This window comes from Drosophila albomicans, chromosome X, assembly GCF_009650485.2.
Source record: "Drosophila albomicans strain 15112-1751.03 chromosome X, ASM965048v2, whole genome shotgun sequence".
Lineage (NCBI taxonomy): Eukaryota > Metazoa > Arthropoda > Insecta > Diptera > Drosophilidae > Drosophila > Drosophila albomicans.
Window position 1 is genome coordinate 21,487,748 of NC_047627.2, and position 23,537 is coordinate 21,511,284.

The window sequence follows — 23,537 nt, forward strand, 5'->3', positions numbered from 1 at the left end:
ACAAGAACAACAACAAGAGTAGAGCAACATTTAATATACGTACTTTTTGTTTTGAGGGGCAACACATCGTGTTTTTCGTGTGCTTCGTCTTTTGCGTTCGTATTTGGCATTCGGCTCTCGGTGCACTCAAAAAAAAAAGGCGGCTTCGTTTCCATTTGCCGAATGCACTTGGAGTCAACACTTGGGGGCAGCATTGGCCGCATTGCCATCGTCAACATCGTGAACATCGGCATCGTCATCGTCATCGTCAACATCGGCAACATCAAGCAGCATCTGCAGCTGCTGAAGCTCCATGTGTCACTTTGCATTCTGACCACTAACTCGCCGGCCGCGTTTCCGTTCCGCTCCGGGCTTTTCGTATCAATCGTTCTCGTTCTCGTTTTGCGTCGTCGTCGTCATCGTCGTCATCGTCGTCGTCGTCTTTGCAACGCAGCAAGCAAACGCGGTTTATTATCAATTGAATTGCCACAAAAATACAAAAATACAAAAATACAAAAATAATCATCTTTCTTTTTTTTTTCCTGAATATACAACAAAGTTCTATCTGTATCTGAAAACAAGGCAAAAAATTGTGTGTGATTTTTTCTGTTCGTGTCACAACAACAAAAAGTTGGCTTAAATGTCGCCTATGGCTTGCATCAAGTGCGGCTTCTGATCAGCCGCAAAGAAAAGAAATTCCCAAAGGCAACTACTCCAAAGTGGCAATCACAACTTGTTCGCAATATAAACAAACATCTTGATATAACTGTGCAACAATCTTGAAGCCCATCATTGGCCACAGCTACAGCTGAATTCTTTCACCTAGGGTAAGTACAAGATTTCCTTTAAAAATTAACAACTAATTGATCAAATTGAGGTGAAAATGTCGTTTGTTAGCAGCTAAATAACTCGACTCAATTCTAGTGCAAAATAATGTGAAATATTTCTTAAGAAATTTACTTTAACTGTATTTAGAAATAATAATAATAATAAGGGAAGAAAACTTAGATTGTGCTTCATAAAGAAGATTTTTTAAATACTATTATATAGTATACTAACTCTTCATAAAACACAATGTAATGAAACTTATTATAAAAAAGTTATAGTGATGAAAACTTAGATTGTTCTTTATGAAGAACGTTTCTTAAATATTATTTGCAGTTTCCGTTATCAAAAGTGAAACACAATCCAAGTTTATTTGCTATAGATTATTATTAAAAAAAAACATAGATTGCGCTTTATGAGAAGTCAAGCTTTTTTGAAAATTCCATCTATCATAATTTTATGATTTTCTTTAAATATTAGCATTAATTTTGTGTGTGGTTTTATGAGTATTACTTTAAATTTATAATAATAATCAATTATATACTTTATATTTACATTAACATATGTATGTATATATAATTTATAATATTAATACTATAAAAATTAAACTATCTATACTTGATTATTATTATTTTGGTAAAGCTTTTTGTTAATTGTAGATAATTTATTATTATTGAAATTTTAGTAAAGTAGTCTTGAAAAATAAAAATTAATTTTACTATTAATAGTAATTATCTATTATTTATTTTCTAAACTTTTTTAAAAGCATTTACGTATATAATTTTTCTCTACTAATTGGTGATGTAAAACAAGATGTATGTTGAGCTACTAAGCTTTTTTAGTAGCTTTTATTCGCACGTCTATTGTTTATAAATAAAACACGCGAATTCAAATTAAATGTTTATTAAATGGCACATATGTTCGTATATGTAACCACCACTTTGGATTATTTGGCTGTGACTTGAACACTTTCAAGCTTCGCCACCGACACGATATACAAGCAATTTACAATTGAAGAGTCAAACAAGAGTGACAAACAATTAGCCGATCGAACTGCAAGCGATCGCTAACAGAGAGCATACAGCGCTGCCGGCAGATGCAGCGCTGCTGGCAGACGCTGTCACAGCATTGCATTAACATGCGCTGTCTGCTGCTCCCGACATACTCCCGCCGTTGAAAGCCTATCTTTCAACATCATCCTTCAGGGGCAGTAGACAGAGTTTGTTTATGGCTCTCCGGTGCTGCCACACGTCGTCTTTAAGTCGGCAACTCGACACTCGCCGTCCTTGCCAGGGATGAGCGCCATGACACGGGCTAGCGGCCACCGAAGAGGAGGCAAGTTTTCGTCCTTCACCAAGACCAAGTCGTTGACTTGGAGACGACGATCAGAAGTGCGCCACTTCGATCTTTGCTGGAGAAGAGTCAGATACTCCTCCCGCCATCGTTTCCAGAAGACCTGCTGCAACTGAGTGACACGCTGCCAACCATCCAACCGATTGTAGTCCAGCATAGTTAGGTCGGGCTCTAGAATCACGGTTGGAGGACCACCAAACAATAGATGAGCGGGAGTCAGCACATCCAAATCGTCAGGACTCTCTGAAATGGATAGGAATGGACGACTATTAATATTATAGCAATCCTTGGAGCTGATCGCTGACAATGGATGCTCTTCGACAGCCTTGGAGTTGTAGCTGGCATCGCCATAGATCTTCAGCAAAAAGGTCTCCAGCATAATATTGGTCTTGAAGTCCCAATTGTGATTGTTATTGGAGCGCAGCAGCTCGCTGCGTTGACCTCGCATTATGATCAGTTTGCCCTCGAAGAGCTGCAAGAAATGTGGCGTCTCATTGAACTCGTAGAGCTGCACAAACATCGCCTCCGCACCTTGCATCGACTCGAAAATAGCCATGGCAAAGTTATCTGCCTTGGCAATTGTCTCCGCAGATGCCTCCGAACCGTTACGCTGGTAGATGATACTCTTGACGCCCACACTGGCCAGATCAGCGGCCACAACGGTGGCACACTGAACGGTGTACTTGACCACATAGGAGGAGTTGGTGGTGAAGAACGTCACTTTGGTGGCCGGCAGCTCGACCAGTTGATCGCCAAAGATGCGATACAAAACACGCTCGCCACGTCCATCGTCCACCAACTGTGTGTCCGCTGCCATCTTGGGGAGTTCGCACAGCAGAAACCGCATCCAAATTTGCCAAACTTGATGGAAACAGGCTTGTGGCCTCGTGTGCTATCCTGCCACACCGTCAGCCAGTTGCCAAACAAACGCTTAAACTCCACGGGTTCCTGTCCCTCGAGCACACGCACCACGAGCGTGCTGTTTGCATACTTCTTTTTCTTCACAAATGCACGCCCATTGCCCATGGCCGTGAGAGCATCCGCTTGAGTGGCTTGGGCGCCAACCCACAGCCAAATGCTTTGACCATAGTTGTCGAGCAGATAGACGCCATGCGCATCGCTTAGATCATCCTTGCTGGGCATGCCCACGTGCAGTTGATCGAGATGCAATCGCCCACGTTGATTGCACTTGTAAATGCGAAACTTGTTGCTGCTGCCATTGATATCGTCATTAATCTTGGAGTCATAGCTGTTGCTGTCCAGCTGCTGATTGGATTGAAAGACACGACGTTGCTGCAGTGGCAACACCATATTCCATGCCTGCTTGTGCTCCGCACTCATCGACTGCTCGTAGCCATCGCCAACGATACAAATAGTGCCAGAATCCTTGCCACGCTGTCGCTGCACCCAGGCGACCGCACTTCGACGCTCAATCGAGGCACTCGAGCGTCCAATCCACACAAAGGTGATGGCCTCCATCTGCAGCACCATGATGTAATCCGAATTGAAGTGTGACCACTCAATCTCAGCCAGCTCAATAGCATGCAGCCACTTGCGACCGTACAGCTGAAAGAGGCGCACCTTTTGAACCGAGTTGATCAAGGCGCCAGAGAGTACATCGTAGCCCTTCTTGAAGTAGGAGAGAAAGCGTGCGCTTTCGTGATTCTGCGTCTCGCGATAAATGGACGCCACATTGCCTAGATACGAGTCCAGCTCCTGAATCTTGTGCACAACATTCGAGCGATTCTGTTCGCTGATATTGCTGCCCAGCCAATAATGTATGTAACGCTCCAACGGCACATTCGGCTTTTGCTCGCGTGTGATGGTCTCGTGATTCGCATAGTGTCCCACTAAACTCGATGCATAAATGATGTACGCACAGTTGTCGTAGAATGTTCCATATTGTGCTCGAGCAACGGCTTCTAGGCGAACCTCGTCGATCTTCCACAGCTCAAAGGTTAACGCATGCTTCGGCACCTGGCGGAATGTGGCATCCACCTTCAAGTCGGGTATTGTGTTTGGACGCACCTCCTTATAATCTCCACCGAACGTGGGAAGTTTGAGCTCGGGTAGACGACGTCTATTAGCGCGGGCACCGAGGCCATTAGCCGAAGGATCGATGGTCTCATCACGCCGCGATGTGGGCGACCCAATCAATTGACGCTCACGACTGTCAAAATGCGTCCGAACACGCGATTTCACTTCAAGAAAACGCTCATCGAAATTGTCCCGCGTTTCACTACCGATCTCATTATAGTCGATCTCCTCTAGAGCATTCTGAGCTAAGTCAAATGAAGCTTGAGCACGTTCTAATAGCTCCAACCGTACTGCTAATTCAGATGAATTAAACGCAGCTAGCTTAACTTCAGAAAGTGACGCATCGAGTCTCACAAGGCTATCATAAAGCGATAAAACCTTCCGCTTGAAAAACCGCGCGCGATTTTCGACAGTAGTCGCTTGCTCGTTTATCGAGTTTTCCATTTTTAGCCGTTAACCGCACTTGTGCTAACTGGCAATTGCTCACTTTGTGTATCAAATTTACTGTGCAGCGCAGCAAGAAAAACGCATCAAATCGCGACTACAAACGCGCGCGGTTTGCTTAAGCACAGCAGCAGTTCAAAGCAAGACAAAACGCGTCAAACTCGCGATCACAGACGCGCGCTAGTTGCTTAAGCACAGCAGCAGCTTAAAGTGAAGCGCACCACGGAAACCGCGTCAAAACCGCGATCACAAACGCTCGCGAGTTGCTTACGCACAGCAGCAGTTCAAAGTTAATCAGTTGATTAGCTGATTTAAATCACACAACCCGAGAGCATAAGAGAGAGCAGCAAGATTGAAGGGCAATGCACGTAGCTGCGACAGCGGAGTAGCGGAGAGCATAGACAAGCGACGGAGAGCGGAGAAGGTGTGTAAGCAACGAAGCAGCGGCGAACATGCGCAAACAACGGAGAATGCAAGAATAGAAATGCACCGCTTGTTAAATATATATGCATATGTACATATATATATCTCTCTTTGCACTCTCGAGCACTTTGCACTTTAATGTTTAATGTTTCACTGATTGTTATGGTTTATTAATCACTTCACTAATTATCTATGCAAATCAATTGCATTCACAACACTTAGCGAGAGTATGTATCTCGCCGGGCCTCCAAATGTTGAGCTACTAAGCTTTTTTAGTAGCTTTTATTCGCACGTCTATTGTTTATAAAAATAAAACACGCGAATTCAAATTAAATGTTTATTAAATGGCACATATGTTCGTATATGTAACCACCACTTTGGATTATTTGGCTGTGACTTGAACACTTTCAAGCTTCGCCACCGACACGATATACAAGCAATTTACAATTGAAGAGTCAAACAAGAGTGACAAACAATTAGCCGATCGAACTGCAAGCGATCGCTAACAGAGAGCATACAGCGCTGCCGGCAGATGCAGCGCTGCTGGCAGACGCTGTCACAGCATTGCATTAACATGCGCTGTCTGCTGCTCCCGACAATGTAATTTAGAAATATCAGATACAATTTAAACAAAAATTGAATAGTAAATAGGTAAATATTTCATATTAATTATAAATAAAATTGCAAAACTATTTTTTAACTAACTGAAATCAAGATAATTAGCAATCCATCAATTTGAAATGTTGTGTGAAATGTGTAATTCTCTGATCGAATTTCTCGCGTTCAAAAATTTTTGTAGTGAAAGAGTTTTAAAAATAAGTGCAGATTGATTTAAGAAACTTTTTACAGCAATGAAAATAGTTAAACACCAAAAAACTGTTGACAAAACATTGATTTTTAATTGATGAATTGAAGTAATAAATATTGTATAAAGATTTGTGTTAACAAATAATATTTTATGGTGGCTAAATTTATCATTTTATATATTCATTTATTTTAAAATCATTTCTTGCTCACATCAATTTTGCAGCATTTTAATTTCTTGCTTGACATCATTTATTATTTGTTTTTATTGTATGTATTTATATTCCACATTCTTTGTTTATTTTTGTGCGCAGAGATTGACATATGTTTGAAATAATTTCAACATTTAATAACTCTGCAAGATTCACAAAATAATTTTAGTAAATTTCAACATTTTCAACATTTATATGGAATATTGACAACAGCATTTTAGTAGCGAAATTTTAAACAATTGCAGAATGAGTTGCGTTTTAAATGATATACAAATAAAGCTTTACAAAGCTGTTTCATTATCAACATTTTATGATTAATAAACTGCATTTTAAATGCTTGATTTATGGGTCAATCTAAGATTAATTTACAATACGAAGAATGCATTATTATATATTACTCAAAATAATGCCAATATAACTGGGGAAACCTTATAATTTGAACACTTTAGCTATCAAATGGCTGTTGTTGATGGCAAAACTGTAAAACTGTAAAAAAATTGTGAATACATTTTGTAAAATACTCAATGTCATGGCCAAGAGAAAAAATAACAAAGCGATTAACAACATGAGAATACCAATCGAAAAAATAGGGGAAATTAATAATAAAAAAAAAAACAAAAACAAACTACATGTTTTCAGGCCGAATAAGAACATTTAATGACCCACTTCACATGTCAAAATGCAAACACAAAATGAACGCGATGAACAATTTTTACTTAATGTAATTAATTAAAATTTAACGTATTCATTTCGGTCTGACAAATGGTCAACAACAACAACAACACCGACGAGCAATAAAAATAAACAGAAGGCAGAAAAAAAATGAATGAATGGAAATACGACAACAACAACAACAACAACAGTATAATATGATACCTTCGAAAACTCATTGGTGAACCGCACTTATGCACCGCAAGTTCTACCGCGAAATTGATAATTCAACGGTTAACCCAACGGGCAACCAACTAAAAAATACAAAAAAAAAAGAAACGACAACAACAACACCAGCAACAACCACAACAAACAAACCGCGTGAGAAAGCAAAAATAAAAAATAAAATACAAAAGCAAAAAAAAAAAAAAAAATCGGGTGTAAAACGTTTAAATCAACTGTGTAGGCAGACGACATGCGATATTTAAAAAAGCGACTGCAACAAACAAAAATAAATAATAAAAAAAAAACACATACAAATACAAATAAATATTGCACATACACTCGTAATCAAGAGAAGGGAAGAGTGCAGCATCGAAACGAATCGAATCGAATCGAATTGAACTCGAAGCGAAAAAGGGGAAAATATATCAGAGCAGAGCTCACCACTCAAGTTGTTTGTTTTTTTGTTTTTATTTCATTTTATTTTATTTTGTTGTTTTTTTTTGCTGACTGTTTTTTAATTTTGTATTTTGTGTTGTTTTGAGGCGCATTGGGCGTAGCTCTTCTGGCTTTAGTTGTATTTGAAAGTGGTCAACCAACTCGTTGACCGCAAAAGAGCAAAAATAATAAAATAAAATAAACACAAATGTACGTATGCGAAAACACGTGTGTGTGCGTGCCGGTGTGTATGTGTGTGTGTGTGTGGTAAGGCAGTCAAATCAAAAACAAAACAAATTGCAACAACAATAACAATGCGAAGCGAAACGATTTTGCATTGAATTCCCGTTGCCGACGACGATGCCGACGCTCAAATGTAGGCAACACTTTTTGCAACGTTAGTTGAACGGCTTAACAGATAATATTTAATTAAATTATATTTAATTTAAATTTATATTTATGGCCGCCTAATATTGGCCAATTATTGTCAAATAACACAAAATGCCAGCCTAAAATACATTATAACAAATAAATAACACATTTCTGTTTTTTGTCCGAGCTTAACTGAATTCATTCTACAATATTTACTCACACATATTGTTTGGGAATTAAAGTGAAAAAAAATATAGTACATTTTTCTATTATTATAAAAATTCATTTTCAATGTTTTCTATTATCGAATTACGATTTAAGTAGATTGAAAAGAGAAAAACGCATTTCTTGGGTATTTAATAAACATTCTGAATATCACAAATTTTTGAAGTTTGACTGAATTCATTTTATTTATTTAGATACAATTACATAATTTTGTTTTTGCGCTTCATAAAAACATATAAAATGCTTACAAATTGAAATGATATAATAGATTTTTCTATTTTTGTGACAATCAGTTTTAACATAAAAATGTATGTTATTGAATAACGATTTTATTGAATTGAAATTGAAAGAAACCAAGTAGGAAAGCTATACCGAGTTTAAATAATAGCAAAGCTGTGCGGTATTATTCTTAAAATATACCAAACTAATATACCACAAAAATACTAAACTATATTAAAGATTACATTTGGTATACAGATATAGTAATACATTCAAAATGTACCAACTAAAATTAATATACCGCAAAATATACTGTGTCAAATGCTATTTTTTGGTAAATTGATTTAGTTCTACATTCAAAAATACCGTTTTCATCCAAAGCTACTAAGATTCGTAGTAAGTTGCCGTTTTTCCCCATACAAAAGTATTTCTTAAATAACTTTTTAAATGATCGCAACCGAATTTATAGGTATTAAATACTGAAGTTGTTACTCTTTAGCTCTAGCTTCAAAATTTTGCTTCTTTTATGAATTTTTACGTGGAAAAAATTTACAACAAAATTGATCTGAGTGCAAACATAAAAAGTGCTGTCGAAAAAAAAATTATATCTTTATCTTTATCTCTTACTAGTCTCTGGTGAGCGTTTTGCAAAGTGTGAACGCGATTAAAGATAACAAATTTATTTTTCTCTCTAAACTGAATTCATTTCATTTAAATTATTAAATACTATTTTTTTTCGCTTTAAATTGGTTGCAACTTTCTTAAATTAAACTGAAATATATCAAAGGTTTTTCTCTATTATTATTAAAATTATTTTCAATAAACGAATTACAGTTAAATAAAAAAAAAAGATTTTTTTGTCTGTTTTATAAACATTAAAATTAAATATTTTTCAGTTTTCTATACATATATAAAAAACATTTAAAAAATAATTGTATTATTAAATTATGATTTTATTAAATTGAGGAAAACTTGCAACTTTGGAATTGCTTCTCTCTTAAATTGAAATTGAAACTATTTTATTTTTTTTTCTACTATTATTAAAACAAATTTTCAAACATTTCCATTATTGAATTACGATTTTATTAAATAAATAAAACAACATTTTTTCGGTGTTTAATGATGTTTTTTTTTGTTTTTTGTTGCCTGTCATAATTAAAAGTCGCAAAAGTTGAATGGAGACCACGATAGATAGTGCATTGTGTATGGCAGGTTTTGATGGTTGAAGGATGATGCAGAGGATGTTTTATTGGGGGTTGCTTGCAATTATTTTGCATTGTATTATTATTGCTGTTGCTGTTGTTGTTGCTGTTGTTGTTGCTGTCCTCTTCGTCTGGTTTGTTTTTGTGCGAATGCATCTTTTATCGATTTAAATTAAAAACGCATTGCTGCAAATTGTAAAAATTATCTGTGAGCCGTGTGTCTTTGTGAGAGGAGTCTGCTCATCATGTGTGCATTTGCATTTGTCTGTCCATATATACGACTGTGTGTGTGTGTGTGTGGGTGTGTGTGTCAGGAAACGCCAACACATTAAGTTGGTAGGCCATTGGACATCGGGATGGCTGGCTGGTTGCCTGTCGACTGTCGGTGGCTATTGCCGGCATGTCCATGCCCATGTCATTGGCCGGAGCAATGCGGAAAATCGCATTTTCTCATTTGGCTTCTGTCATGCAAAAATATCAAAAGCGCGTTGCGAAAATCTCGTTTATTTTTCACACGCATTTCTGACATTCTCCGCAACAGAAACAGACACAGTAGACACTGGACAATTGGACAACAGGACATCAGACAGTGGACAGCGGAAAGTAGACGCATCCTTTTGCACACACACACACACACACACACACACACTCGCTCTCACATATATTTTCTCCCAAACGCACTTCGCACGCAATGAGCCCAATTCCCGAGACGGCGACCCAAACTCAAATCGAATCTGAATCTGACCAGAGAATTCTTAAATAGCCAAGGCAAAATTGGCTTAAAGCTTTTTTTATTAAATACACGTGAAATTGCTCAAATCATTTCTTAAATAATATATTTTTGAACGTGAGAAACGTGAAAATATCCAAATTTAATTGAACACAGGAAACGCAATTTCTTAAATGAAATGTTGACATCATTTTGTTGGCTGTTGAGCAAAGGAAGAATAATGTATTTAAAATATTCACTTTCCATAATTTTGCAATAATTTCATGGAATCTGCAATATAAATTTCGTTTTAAAAATAGCTAAGTAAATTTGTTTAATGTTTAGAAAAGTATTTACATATTTTACAAAATTTTAATTGGCACAAAGTACTAAAGTAATAAACATGTTTTATATATTGACTGCAAAGCTACATTAGAATTTCAATTTGCTAGAAAATTTAATTATTTTGATATTCAATATTGTCAATTTGATCAATTGAAATATTGAAAATAGTTCACTTAAATATACAATAAATGATTTATTCTCTCAACAATTAACGAAACGAAACTTTGTGATATAATTTTCACATTTTATTGTCGTTTAGAGTAATAATAATATAATACATACTGTAATGTATTTTATATATAAGGCGACAGCATCTTTAAATATTTATCAATGTAAAATAATATATTAACTTATATGTGGTCTAAACAACAATTTGATATAATCGTTTTTTATATTATAGCTTTATTAATACAAAAACTCTTTTGATATGATGTAGTTAAAACAGAAACTTAATATTATAAATTTACATAATATAAATTTATTTTTTTAAGTTTCAAAGCATTTGAGACAATCAATAGAAAAACCGTTTTTGGTATTAAGTGATAGAAATGTACACTTCGGATAATTATTTGAAATAAATATAATAAATATAAATGTTTTGCGATTGATTTCCAAATATTATAAATATGATTTACTAAGACAGTTTTAAAAAGTGTTCAAGTGCTGAGATAATAATTTAAAGTATTCCAGATTTAAACAAATATTTGATATAATAATTTCAGATACAAGAGATTGATTAATGCAATGCTAAAAGGAATTGGAAGATTCTGTAACCTAAAAGAATATATTAGCTTTTAAGTGATTGAAACATAAGCTTCGGATAATAATTTCGAATAATATAAAGGCAAGAATAAAAGAAAGAGAGTTAAAGAGTGCTTCCAGCATTTGGGGATAATTATCATTTTAAAATCAAATTTAAATATGAAGTGATTGAAATAGAAACTTTAGTTAATACTTTCAATTATTGTAGATCATTTCGTAGTTCAATTAATTAATGTTAAAAAGTGTTTTCGGCATTGGCTGATTTAAGGCAAAATGTGGTGTAACTGTTACAAATATTATAGATTTTTCGAAATAATGTTCACATGTTAAAATGCTGCAGTCGAGTGTGCACGACTGTGAGATACCCGCTATCCAATAAAAGTAAAATAGTGCGGTATTAATTTTAAAATACGTATACTAAATTAATATACAACAAAATACTAAAAATATACCGAAGGCTATATTTGGTCAACTGCAAAATATACCAGATTGTTAGCCAAAAGAATTAAGATTAATAGCTAGTGCGCAATTTTAAAATGTATTTCTTTAATAACTTCGACAATTTTTGTTTGATCATAAAAACTATAGTTATTATTGTCGCAACAGAAACTTGAAAAATTCATTACAATTAAAACAATTATTGATATAAAGTAATTTAAACAGAAACTTTCAACAATCATATGAAATATTATAGATTATTTTATAGTTCCTTAAATAAATGTTTAAAAATGTGCTTTAGACAAATATTTGGTAGAAAAATCGATGGAAAAAACCATTTCAATTATTACATGATTGAAATAGAAACTTTCGACATTCATATAAAATATTATAGATTATAGTTCATTTAATAAAAAGTGTGTTTAGTGTGTTTTCAGAAGCTTGGGATAATTATTAATGTAGAACTTGAGGCAATCATGTTAAATTATTATAGTTTCATTTAATAAATGTTAAAAATGTGTTTTAGGTATTTTTGTGATAATTGCAAATATCTATAGAGAGAGGGGAGAGAGATAGAGAGAGAGAGAGAGAGAGAGATAGAGAGAGACTTTTATGAACTTTGGTTATGTGCAGTTAATGTGCGTTGGGTCTTAATGAGCCGCCCTCTCGGTCTGTGAAGAATATTGAATACCGCAGCGCACACAGACGGACACAAAGTGGCATAAATATATACGTATGTGTGTGTGTGCGTGTGTGTGTGAAAGCAACAGCAACACACAATTAATAAGAATTACAAGTTGTATGGCACACACATGGACATGGGCTCTGGTCTGGCATTCTGTTGCATGGTTGCATGTTGCCGCTGTCGTTGCCGTTGCTGTTGCCGTTGCACGGCGTGGGCAGCCACCAGCAGCAGCCAACAGCCAGCAGCCAGCAACAGCAGCAGCCGCACAAGTGCTAATGACTTAATAAATCATCGCCTGCGACAAAGAAATATATACGTTTGGGTGTCCTGGCCACGGCTGCCGCTGCTGCTGCTGCTGCTGCTGTTGCTGTTGCTGGTGACCGCAGCCAGGACGAGCGGCCAAAATGCATAATTCAATGAAAATCCGCAAATTCCTTTAATCCTCAATATTCATTAAAATATGCCTACTGGCAGCGCCAGCAAGCGCTGTGATTCGTACTCGGCGCTTCCGCTGCTGCTGCGCTTTTTGTGCAGGCTTCAATTAAAAGCATTTAAAAATACAAAAAAAAAGCAGCTCATGCCACGCCCCCATACACACACACTAGCCTCTTTTGGCCATCGTGTAGTTTATTAAGCGCTTCAAAGAATTCTGCCGTCGCCGCTGTTGGTCATGTATACAGGTCATTACATCTTTATGTGCTTAAGCACATAATGTATAAAGCTTATATATATTGCAAAATATATACAACACACACACACACACACAGAGGAAAGGCTTAATCATCAACTTAAATGTGTTGTGCGGAAAGGATTTAATGCGCATTCGTGTCTCGTTGCATATATCGCGGCAAACTGCTTTTAATGCCTGCCACTAACGCTCTGCGCTCTGTGCTCTGTGCTCTGTGTTGTGTGTGTTGCAACTTTGCCCAACTGCAGCCCATTTGCACGTTACAAAAATTAATTCGATTTGCTGCCTCGGCGGTCATTTTAATCGCTCGCCGTGCGGCGCATTTAATGAAACGTTGCCCGCCAACGCATCGCCATCGGATAACTACTCTAGTATGTAGTCTGTTTGGAGACAGTCGACAGCAGACAGAGCGCCCAGAAATGCAATTAAAAATGTGAAAACGTGAGCAAAAAGCATAATGAGCTCTCGAGCAACACTTCATTAACGCATTTTCTTTGCCCCAAACTAAATACGAGGGGGGGGGGGGATCAGCGAATCAGGCAATCAGATTGTTCTCCTCCTTTCTCTGTCAACAATTTTCTGCCATACCAAAAACCGAACAAAAAAGAAAAAAAAGAAAACACACCCAGCGCAACCGCAAACAGATCAGCTCTCTGTCCCCCCCCCTTAAACCTTAACCGATAACTGCCACGATTTTCAGCGCAGTCGTCCGCATCATGGCCCATTGATAGGCGACAAAATGTTAACAAGCTGTTAAAAAAAAATAATAAAATAAAACACACGCGCAGAGAACAACAACAAATTCCCAAACTGGTCAGTAAAGCGGCAATAACAAAAATCACACATAAAAGATAAGAGACTCTCATTGGCAAGAACTATGAGACCGACAAATACTCTAAACAGTTGACAACGGAAAATGAATGCAACTTTTGAGATGATATCAAAGATCAACTAAGAAACAATTTAAACAATGTAAATATATTAAATTATTAAACGAAGATACCATTTGAAATAAATCTTTGATGTTTGCAATTTTGTGACTGTTTCGATATTCGATAATTAAAATCTTGTTGACATACACTAACATAGATAAAGTTTGTTTTTAAACTTCTTTTAATTTGCAAATGTTTCTTAGGACATACTTAAAATATAGAGCATAAAAATCGTCTTCTTTGAGTATCAACTTAAGTGTTCTGCTCTTTCTTATAACCGTCGAAATGCATCGATTTTATAAATATATTTAAAAAAAATATATTATTTTTATATGTAGTGAATTATGGTTATGCAAAAGATCTATAAATTTGTGAAGTGATAAAATCAAACACAAAATATTTAATTTGAAATATTTACTTCTACAATAGATGATTAATTTAATTGAATTTTTTGATTTGTTGATTAAGTAATTGAAATTGCGAAAGGTTTTTCATTTTTTGCTGTTAATCTTGGTGCAACTTTTCACAATATTAAAAATATAGACCATGATAGCAGAACTTGTATTTTATTTGTAATTTGTTGAGTCTAAACTTAAAATTAAGTCTGTTATTTTGTTTTTGCTAATAATAAAAACATATGTGATTACTTTATAATTATTAACATTTACTATTAAGAAAGTTTTCTAATATTTGTTTAATAGTAATATAAAGTATGGTAGTAATACAGTTAATATTAAATATTAATTTTCAGGTTTCTTTATAAGGGCTTAATCTAAATTTAATTTTTAATTTGTTGATTGAAACAGACTTTAATACTTTCTTCTTGAATAAAATTTCAATCAGTTTTCTTTTCTAATAGTTGGTATATTACTATTATTTAGTGTATTATATTCTTTAGTATATTAAAGTATATTTTTATATTAAGGAGATTAAGAATAATGAGTTAGTTTTCTCCTTAGTTTGAATTTGATTTGTTGTATAAAATCTTGAATTTGTTTGCTAAGTATTTTGGGCTAACATTAAAATATAACTAAATTGTTTAGCTACACGTTGCTTGAGTGCAAAAGACATCACACAAATAAGTGAATACCTTGATTAAAAGTGCCAGTAGCGTCTTAAGTTTCGACTGCGAATTCGTTTTCGTTCAGAACTCATTTGAATCAAGACAAATTGACGTGTCCATTCGGTTTATGTTGAGGCAGAGAACCGATTGATGGCAGCGTATAAACAGTCAACTGAAGCAACTACTTGACCAGCGTCATAAATTTACATGCTGGCCAAACAAACAGGCCGACAAATAAAAAAGCGAAACGACGAAACGAAAAACGACAACAACAACAGCAGAGAGGCAACAAAAAGGCAACAAACAACAACATGAATCAACAACCAGAAACAGGAACCAGGAACAGCTTCTGTGGGCCGCGATTGCTGATGGCTGATGGTCGATGTTGTTGCTGTTGTTGTTGCTGTTGTTGCTGTTGCTGTTGCTGGTGTTGTCGACAGCGCTGGAAGCCAGCGCCGTTCGTGGCCTCAATGTTGGCCTCAAAATGCAAAACCTTAAAAAGGAACAAGAAGGCGCTCAAGCCAACCCCCTTGGGAAGAGGAGGCGAGGAGAGAGAGAGAGACCAGAGGCAGACCGTGAGCCTTTTTGCATGCGAGCATTGTCAACAAGTTTGACTGCAATGAACACGTTAACTGTGTTGTGTTGCACACAAAAAGCAAAAAGGTGCCAGGACATGAGGCAGACTTTATCCTGTTGCGTATATCCTGCATGAGCTTGCATTTTTCCTTGGCTGTTTTTTTTTTGCTTTTTGTGTTGTGTTGTGTTGTTGGTTTGCTGGTTCGCTTTTGCATTGCATTGCGTTTTTCTTTTCATTTCGCGTATTTTTGTTTCTTCTTCTTTTTGCTGCCGTGTTTTTATTGATTTTTCGTGTTCGCTTTTTTGTGCTGCGCTTTTCGCACATTACGCATACGCGACGTGTGTGCAACGGAAACCAGGCAACTGACCAAACGCGTCCTGTGTCTGCCTGCTGCTTGCTGCCTGCTTGCTGGCTTGTTTGTGCAGCTCTGCGTTTGTACAGCTGTCAGCCCCTCGTTTGCACTCACACACACTGAGGCTGAGGCTGAGGCTGAGGCTGAGCAGGAGAGAAAGAGAGAAGCAATTGCCCGCCCGCTTCGTTTATTGTTATAGCCACCAAATGATGGGCACGCGTGTTTTCCAGAGTGTTTATTATGGCCATGGCCTCAGCCACACGCTTACTCTTACTCCTGCATTCTGCATACTGTGCATTTGTCTCTCACTCGCGTTTTGAGTTGCATTCGCTCTACTTCATTTTTTTTCGTTTTTCGTTTTTTTGTCGCTGGTTTTTGTGTCTTGTTTTTGACTTTTTACAATGTCCGCCAAACAACTCACCTGCCACACATTGCTCACTCGCCTCCGCTCCATTCATTAAGGCAGTTCATGCGGGATGCGTGTGTGAATGTTTTGCTGGCATTTCCATAGATACCCTGTGACAAGCCAGAACGTGGCCTAATCGAATTGTGAAAGCATTAATTGAATTTGTATTTAGCTGCTTAAGTTGTTGGCCATAAAACAGAGAGTTCGATAAACCGAACACATTCAGTTGGAATATTTTCAAGTGCAACTACAGCATATCTCGCAGTCGTGTACACTCGAATTGTGAAAGCATTAATTGAATATCAATATCGTTGCTTAAGTTGTTGGCCATAAAACAGAGAGTTCGATAAACCGAATTGAGTTCACATTCAGTTAGAATATTTTCAAGTGCAACTACAGCATATCTCGCAGTCGTGTACACTCGAATTGTGAAAGCATTAATTGAATATCAATATCGTTGCTTAAGTTGTTGGCCATAGTTTCGATAAGCCGAATTGAGTTCACATTTAGTCAGAATATTTTCAAGTGCAACTACAGCATATCACGCAGTCATGTACACTCGAATTGTGAAAGCATTAATTGAATATCAATATCGTTGCTTAAGTTGTTGACCATAGTTTCGATAAACCGAATTGAGTTCACATTCAGTTAGAATATTTTCAAGTGCAACTACAGCATATCTCGCAGTCGTGTACACTCGACTGTTGCTGCTGCACTCTTTCGCACTTGCCTTTTGTTAGCTCTTTTGTTGGTGGCAACCACATATTTGGTTGCTGATTTTTGGTTTCGTAATTTTTTGTACCCACAGCCCAACAACAGAGTGTCGCCCCATCTTGTTGTTGTTGTTGTTGTTGTTATTGCACTTGTTTGCTGTTGTTCTTGTTCTCGCTGTGTCAGTGTCTGTGTCTGTGTGTGTGTGTGTGTGTTTGGCGGTTTTCCCATTATTATATTTCTTTTTTTTTGTTGCGCTGCTGTGTCTACAAATTATAAACGTGTTCAGCATGCTGAGCTTGGCTCGCTGTTGGCGCCAACTTTTTTTTTATATCTGTTTTTTTTTTTTGGTTTCATCTTATAGTAGGCACATTTTATTGCACATGCAATTTGTATGCACTTAATTCGCCACTAAATGCTTTTAATTGATTAGGCAAGTCAGTTGCTAATGTTCAATGGATACTTTCTATGAAGTACACGCATTTCATGTACAATAATAAATACAGTTTTTCGGATTCCTGACAATTGTAGAAGCTATTTCTGAAATAGCCTACTTATTATGGATCTTAGTTATTTTGGTTGACAATCTGGTATATTTTGTACTATATTCGAAATCAATAGCAATATTTAGTATCAACATATCAAATATACCTGTTGGTATATTTTAGTATTTTGGGGTTCATTAATCTGGTATATTTTTCACATATAATACTACTACTACTACTGCTGCTTTTAGTATTTTTCGGCATTGTATCAATATATCAAATATACCTGTTGGTATATTTTATTATTTTGGGGTATATTAATCTGGTATATTTTTCAAATGTAATATTATTACTACTGTTTTAGTATTTTACGGCATAGTATCAATGTATCAAATATAGCTGTCGGTATATTTTAGTATTTTGAGGTATATTAATCTGGTATATGTATTTTGCATATGTAATAATACTACTACTGATTTTAGTATTTTACTGCATATCGTTTCGGTATATTTTGAATGTACTATATAAGTATACCAAATACAACCTTTGGTATATTACAGTATTTTGTGGTATATTTGTTTGGTATATTTTAAGCAAAATACCGCACTATTGAGCTCAATCGACTGTAGCTTTTATACTTGATGACAATTAAATGGCCAAATTTCAAAACAAAGTATTAAAATTGCTGTTTTTTCAAGTTGATAAAATATTTTAAACATGAAGCATGTGAATCTTCATTTTTTATGATATAATATTCACTTTACGTTACTTATCCTCTTGTTCTAAATTTAAACTTAAAATACAATTATAATTGAACTTTCTTAACTGACTATCAAGTTTTTCAATATTTTTTTGAATTGTTTTCTATCATTTTTTGCAAGTACTTCAGCATATACAATTTGTTCTTCCTTAAAATTAATGAAATTTTTTGGTTCTCTCTACGTTTGATATAACAATTTAAAATTTGTTAGATAAAGTATTCAAACTTCGACAAGCTTGTTAATTATTGGTTATTAAAAGAATCATTTTTAAATATACTCGGCTTTGTTTTCAGTATACTTTTAAACGAATGCAAAAATTATCAAAAATCATCTATTCAAATTCAAATTTTCATATTACAGTATTTCTCTGGAGCAATCAACACATTTTAAATTTCAACTAAATGTTTCAAATAATATTTCATCCAAAATTTATAATTATGCCAATTAATCATTTTTATTATGTTCATTATTATTATATTTCCTATTAAAGAATAGTGGTGATTTCATTGATTTGCCAATTATAAATTATTATTCTAGAAACATTGTGATTTTCAATACAATTTGAAAATAATTTATGAATATAAAAATATTGTTTAAGAAGAAATTTGTTGTATAATTTCCATGCGTAAAGTGTGATTTTACTTTGATTTGATTTTAATTTCTACAAATTTTGTAAACTATTTTTTATGAAGCAGTTTGTTCATGAATTCTATCATATAATTAGATTTGTAGAATATAATTCTTTAATTAGACATTTTTACATTTAATTTTTTATTTTAATACAATTTAAATTAAAAATATTATTTGTTAATACTAGCAATATTCCTTGATTAGCAATTGCAATCTGACAAATGTGATGTGCCTTGCTTTGATTTTATTTTAATAAAATTTTAATTTTCAAAAATGATTTTTTTTAATTTTATACATATATTTTTAAAAAGCAATTTTCTGTACTTGTGAGAAATCTGAGCGTCTAGTTGAAGTTCCAAATTCCATTGCATTTAAAACTTTGAGTGCAATATTTGGACATTGGTCAATTTAAAATGGCAACAGAGCAAGAGTTAATCCAAAAATACAAAATACGATATGCCTTTATTTGCTCTAGCTCTCTCAAAAATAAAGGAATGCAAAATGTGCACGCAAGCTGCATGTCCGAGTATCTGAGAGTAAAACTGTTGCATTTGCAATTTGTGGCAGGCGTAAAGAAAAATATTTCGTTTGCACCTTTCGATGCATCGGTTTTGTAGCTGCTGCTGTGCCTAAAAATCAACAAAATATTTACAACAACAGCAGCAACTGCAACTGCAACATCAGCAACAACAACAACAGCAACAACAACAGCAACAGCAACAATGGCATTGGCATTGGCAAAGCCAAAGGCTTTTTAGGTCTACCAATATTATTCCACACAACTTCAAACCCACAAAACGTTGGTTAGTTTTTGGTAATAACTTCAAATCTGCACTTGCCACTTTGCTGCAACAATAAAAGCAACAGCAACAGCAAAAAGTGTAAGCACACACACACACATGCACACAAATTCGATGCCTTTTGCATGTGTGTGTGTGTGTGAGGGTGTAAAAATAATTTAACTAAAAATTGCACACAAAAATGTTGGCACCGGTTTTCGTGCTCGAACAGTGCACCGCACCGCACCACACACCGCACTCCCCCCCTCGCTTCTCTTCCCTTGTTGTTTATTTAGTGATTTTTGTGTGTTGTGCTGTGTTGTTGCCAGCCTGTTGGGCTTCCATTCTGGGGCCCACACACACCGCAAAATGCTGTGGGCGGCATTTGTGGCACAGTTGGTGATGCAAGGGCAACAACAAAAAAAAAAAAAAAATGAAAAGCGGGGAGGTGGAGGCGGAGGCAACTGCGTGATTTGCAAATACGAAACGAAATGCAGCACAAAACATACGCAAAATAATAAAATCACTGCCGCAAAAATATATAACGAGGCAGCAACAACAGCAACAACAACAGAAAACCATCCCCAAAAAGTAAAACCGAAATAGAAAACAACAAAAACAGAAATAGAAATAAAAATACAGAAAGTAAAACGAGAGTCCAGCATAAAACTGACCACACACACACACACATAGAGAGATGCATGTAATGCATTTTGGTGGTCGCATGCGACGGGGGCGGAGTCGAAACACACACACACACGAACAAACAGACGAACACACACACACACGTACGAAGAACGAGCGCCAACGGAGTCGAGTGAGAAACACGAGTGAGAATTGTGCGAGAAACGGGCTCCAACGGTGCTTTTTTGCAACCCTTGACTTGGCAGCCAACACTAAGCGTGTGAGCGAGCGAGTGAGCGAGAGCAGGAGTGAGTGAGAGCGAGAGGGAGAGGGAGCAGGAGGAGGAGTTGGGGGTCTGCGTAATTTGCTAATTGAGAGACGAGTTGAGTTGCAGCTAGCGTGAGTGAGTGAGCGCATGTGTGTGTGTCTATGTGTGTGTGTGAGTGAGTGCCTAAGCAAGTTGAGTGAGTTTTCGACAAATTAAAAAACAGCCAGCTCACACACACACACACACACATTAAGAAGAGCTATAAAAAAAATTAGAATACGCCGTTAAAAATATTCAACACTCAAAGGCAAAAAAGGCTGCCGCAAACATAAATGAAAACGATGCTAGCAGGCAACACACACACACACACACACACACATACGATGACATGTGTGTGTAATTTAGACGGAGATCCAATGAAATTTTGGGTTATCTCAAAGCGACAGGAGACTTCGCGTTTCGGGAGTGTTTGTTTGCCAAGCATTCAGCAGGAGAAGCGCGGCAACTTCAACTCAAATGTCAGAGCATACAACAAACATTCCCATTCACACACACACACACACACACACACACACACACACACACACACACACACACACACACACATACACACACATGTGACTGGACACACACACACACACACACTGTGGCATCATTTAATGCTGCCGCTCAGCACAACACAACACAGCATAAGCCATAATTCAGTTTTAGACACGCGCGACGCGTTTGCAGCTGCGGTGCACCTAAGAAAAAGAAAACAAATCATAAAGCTACCAACAGCAAATATATAAACACAGAGATGTCGAACAACATAACAACAAGATGTGCAACCAATCTGTGATTAATAATCAACGCAAACAAAAGTGTCGCAATGTGATTTGAAGATCAGTCGAAACCCAAAAATAAAACGTGCCTCGGTTTTGTGTTCTAATTCAAGTTTTTTAATTCAAATTAAGCTCCAAAACGCAAAGCTTTGAACGCCAAAATTTACACCAATATTCAATATAATCATCAGCAAAAGAATATAATAAACAAGTGGTATAAAATTTATAGAAAAAATGCTTTAAAACAATTTTCAAATAGTGAAGAAAACATTAAGAAGCGCAGCTTGATTTCAGTGATTTCACACTTAATCTTAAATCAAATGACACTTCAAATTGTTCAAGTAATTCTTTGTTCAATTAATGTATTCAATACACACGTTCAATATTTCAAAGTATAATAATACATACGAATAATACTCGTTTAGCTACTTAAAAGAAATCCACTTATACGAAAGACATTCTTACGCTACTTAGCTTTCAAAATTCATACCAAATTTTTCATAGATGCACTCAAAAAAATATTCAACGCATTAAGCTGAGGTTTTTCAATGATAAGCAATGAAAGTCTAAAGAATTTTCCTTAAAGCTTTATAAGATTTTCAAAAAAAGATAGCACATAAAATGTCGTAATGAAAAGTCAACTTTGTGGGTTCAAAATATCTTTTAATTAAGTCAAACTATGCTGAATTCAAATGTCGAATTTGTGATTCAGATTGGAGGCGAATCTTTTGAAGTAAGTTTCCATATTTAATATTGATATTGCCTATATTAATATTTTGATCAGCTGTCTAATTAATTTTATGATGGAGACAAAAATTTAATATTTCATATAATTATCTTAATAGTTTTTGTAGTTAGTGGTTATTTACAGAGGCGGGTAAGACTTTAAAACGCAGAGTTAAATCAAAATTAGTTGTTCTTTATTCAAGATTACAAAACGGAATGAAGATGTTAACATAGATAAGAGTGCTTACAGAGCACTGTTAATTAATTAATATTGCAATAATAATCATCAAATTAACATTATTCCAACAACTTTTCTTTGGCACTGAATGAAATTAAGTTGTATTTATTTTACAACCATAAAAGTAAAAATTTCTGAAATATTGGAGTTATTTACGAAAAATATAAAAGAATTTTTAAATATAAATATAAATTTAATATATATAATATAAATATAAATTTAACATTAAGACTCAAATGCAATTAAATTAATTTGTTCCCCTTCATTTTGAGATCGCAACTCAACTCGAAAAGTGCATTTATGCTGTGTGTGTTTTATTTTTGTGCGCTGCTTTTCATTTTTTGTTTTCTGTTTTCTGTTTTTGTTTTTGCTGGCATTTTTGTTTGTTAAATGAAATTTAATTGCCATAAACAAAACAGAGGCGACTCGTCGCGGTGATTACATGAATCATCTCGCAGCTCTCATATTTTCTGCTCGTTTGCTGCGTTGTGTATTTATAAAGACATAAAAAATGAAAGGCGCAAGACAAACGCCATAAAAACACAAAATATTATGCGTATCAAAGGCAGCCGCTGGTTGTTCGGATGATGCTGATGCTGCTGATGCTGTGCTTGATGATCCAAGTTGGAGATCGCTGGGTGGTCCACTAGACACACAGTGCCATTCGATCAGCAACCAACCAACCAACGACCAACCAGATGGCAACATAAAGTCTTTTTGTTATTATGATTAAAGTCATGAAATTCCAGCAGTCGCCGCTGGCTGCGTTTGACAACGCGTCATGCAAAGTGCAGGGCGCAATTCTCCGACCATAATAACAACCTCAACCTTAACAGCAACAGCAACGGCAACAGCAATGCCAAACTCAATGATGGTGGTCTCTTTATGTGTGTGTGTGTGTTTGTGTGTGTGCCTGTCAAATGCTTCACATTTGCAGGTGGGCGAGAAGTGCGAGTGCCAAGCAATCAACAGCAATTTGGCACTGCCCAGACGCTGGCCCTCAAACCCAAGTGTTGCAACTGCTGTTGGGGAATATGCTACGGATTGTTGGGGACATCCATGTCAAAACAATGTACGCACTAGAAGTCATTTAATTTGTTAAACTCGGTGATTTGAACAAACTCACCA

At 35.8% G+C, this 23,537-nt stretch overlaps 2 protein-coding genes across 5 annotated transcripts in view; one reads left to right on the forward strand and one right to left on the reverse strand.

Annotated features, from left to right (window-relative positions):
- Positions 1-531: 531 nt before the first annotated feature.
- Positions 532-23,537, forward strand: part of LOC117577093 (runt-related transcription factor 1) — a 55,737-nt gene continuing 32,731 nt past the window's right edge. For all 4 annotated transcript variants that reach the window (XM_052004279.1, XM_034262198.2, XM_052004280.1 and 1 more), the window contains exon 1: positions 532-806. The gene's annotated coding sequence lies outside the window, so the exon portion shown is untranslated. The remainder of the gene's footprint in view (positions 807-23,537) is intronic.
- On the reverse strand, positions 2,030-5,133 carry LOC117577081 (villin-like protein quail). The gene is given in 2 exon segments (XM_034262186.2): positions 2,030-2,998; positions 3,001-5,133. Coding segments are annotated over 2 exon segments (2,607 nt in total). The 5' UTR covers positions 4,639-5,133.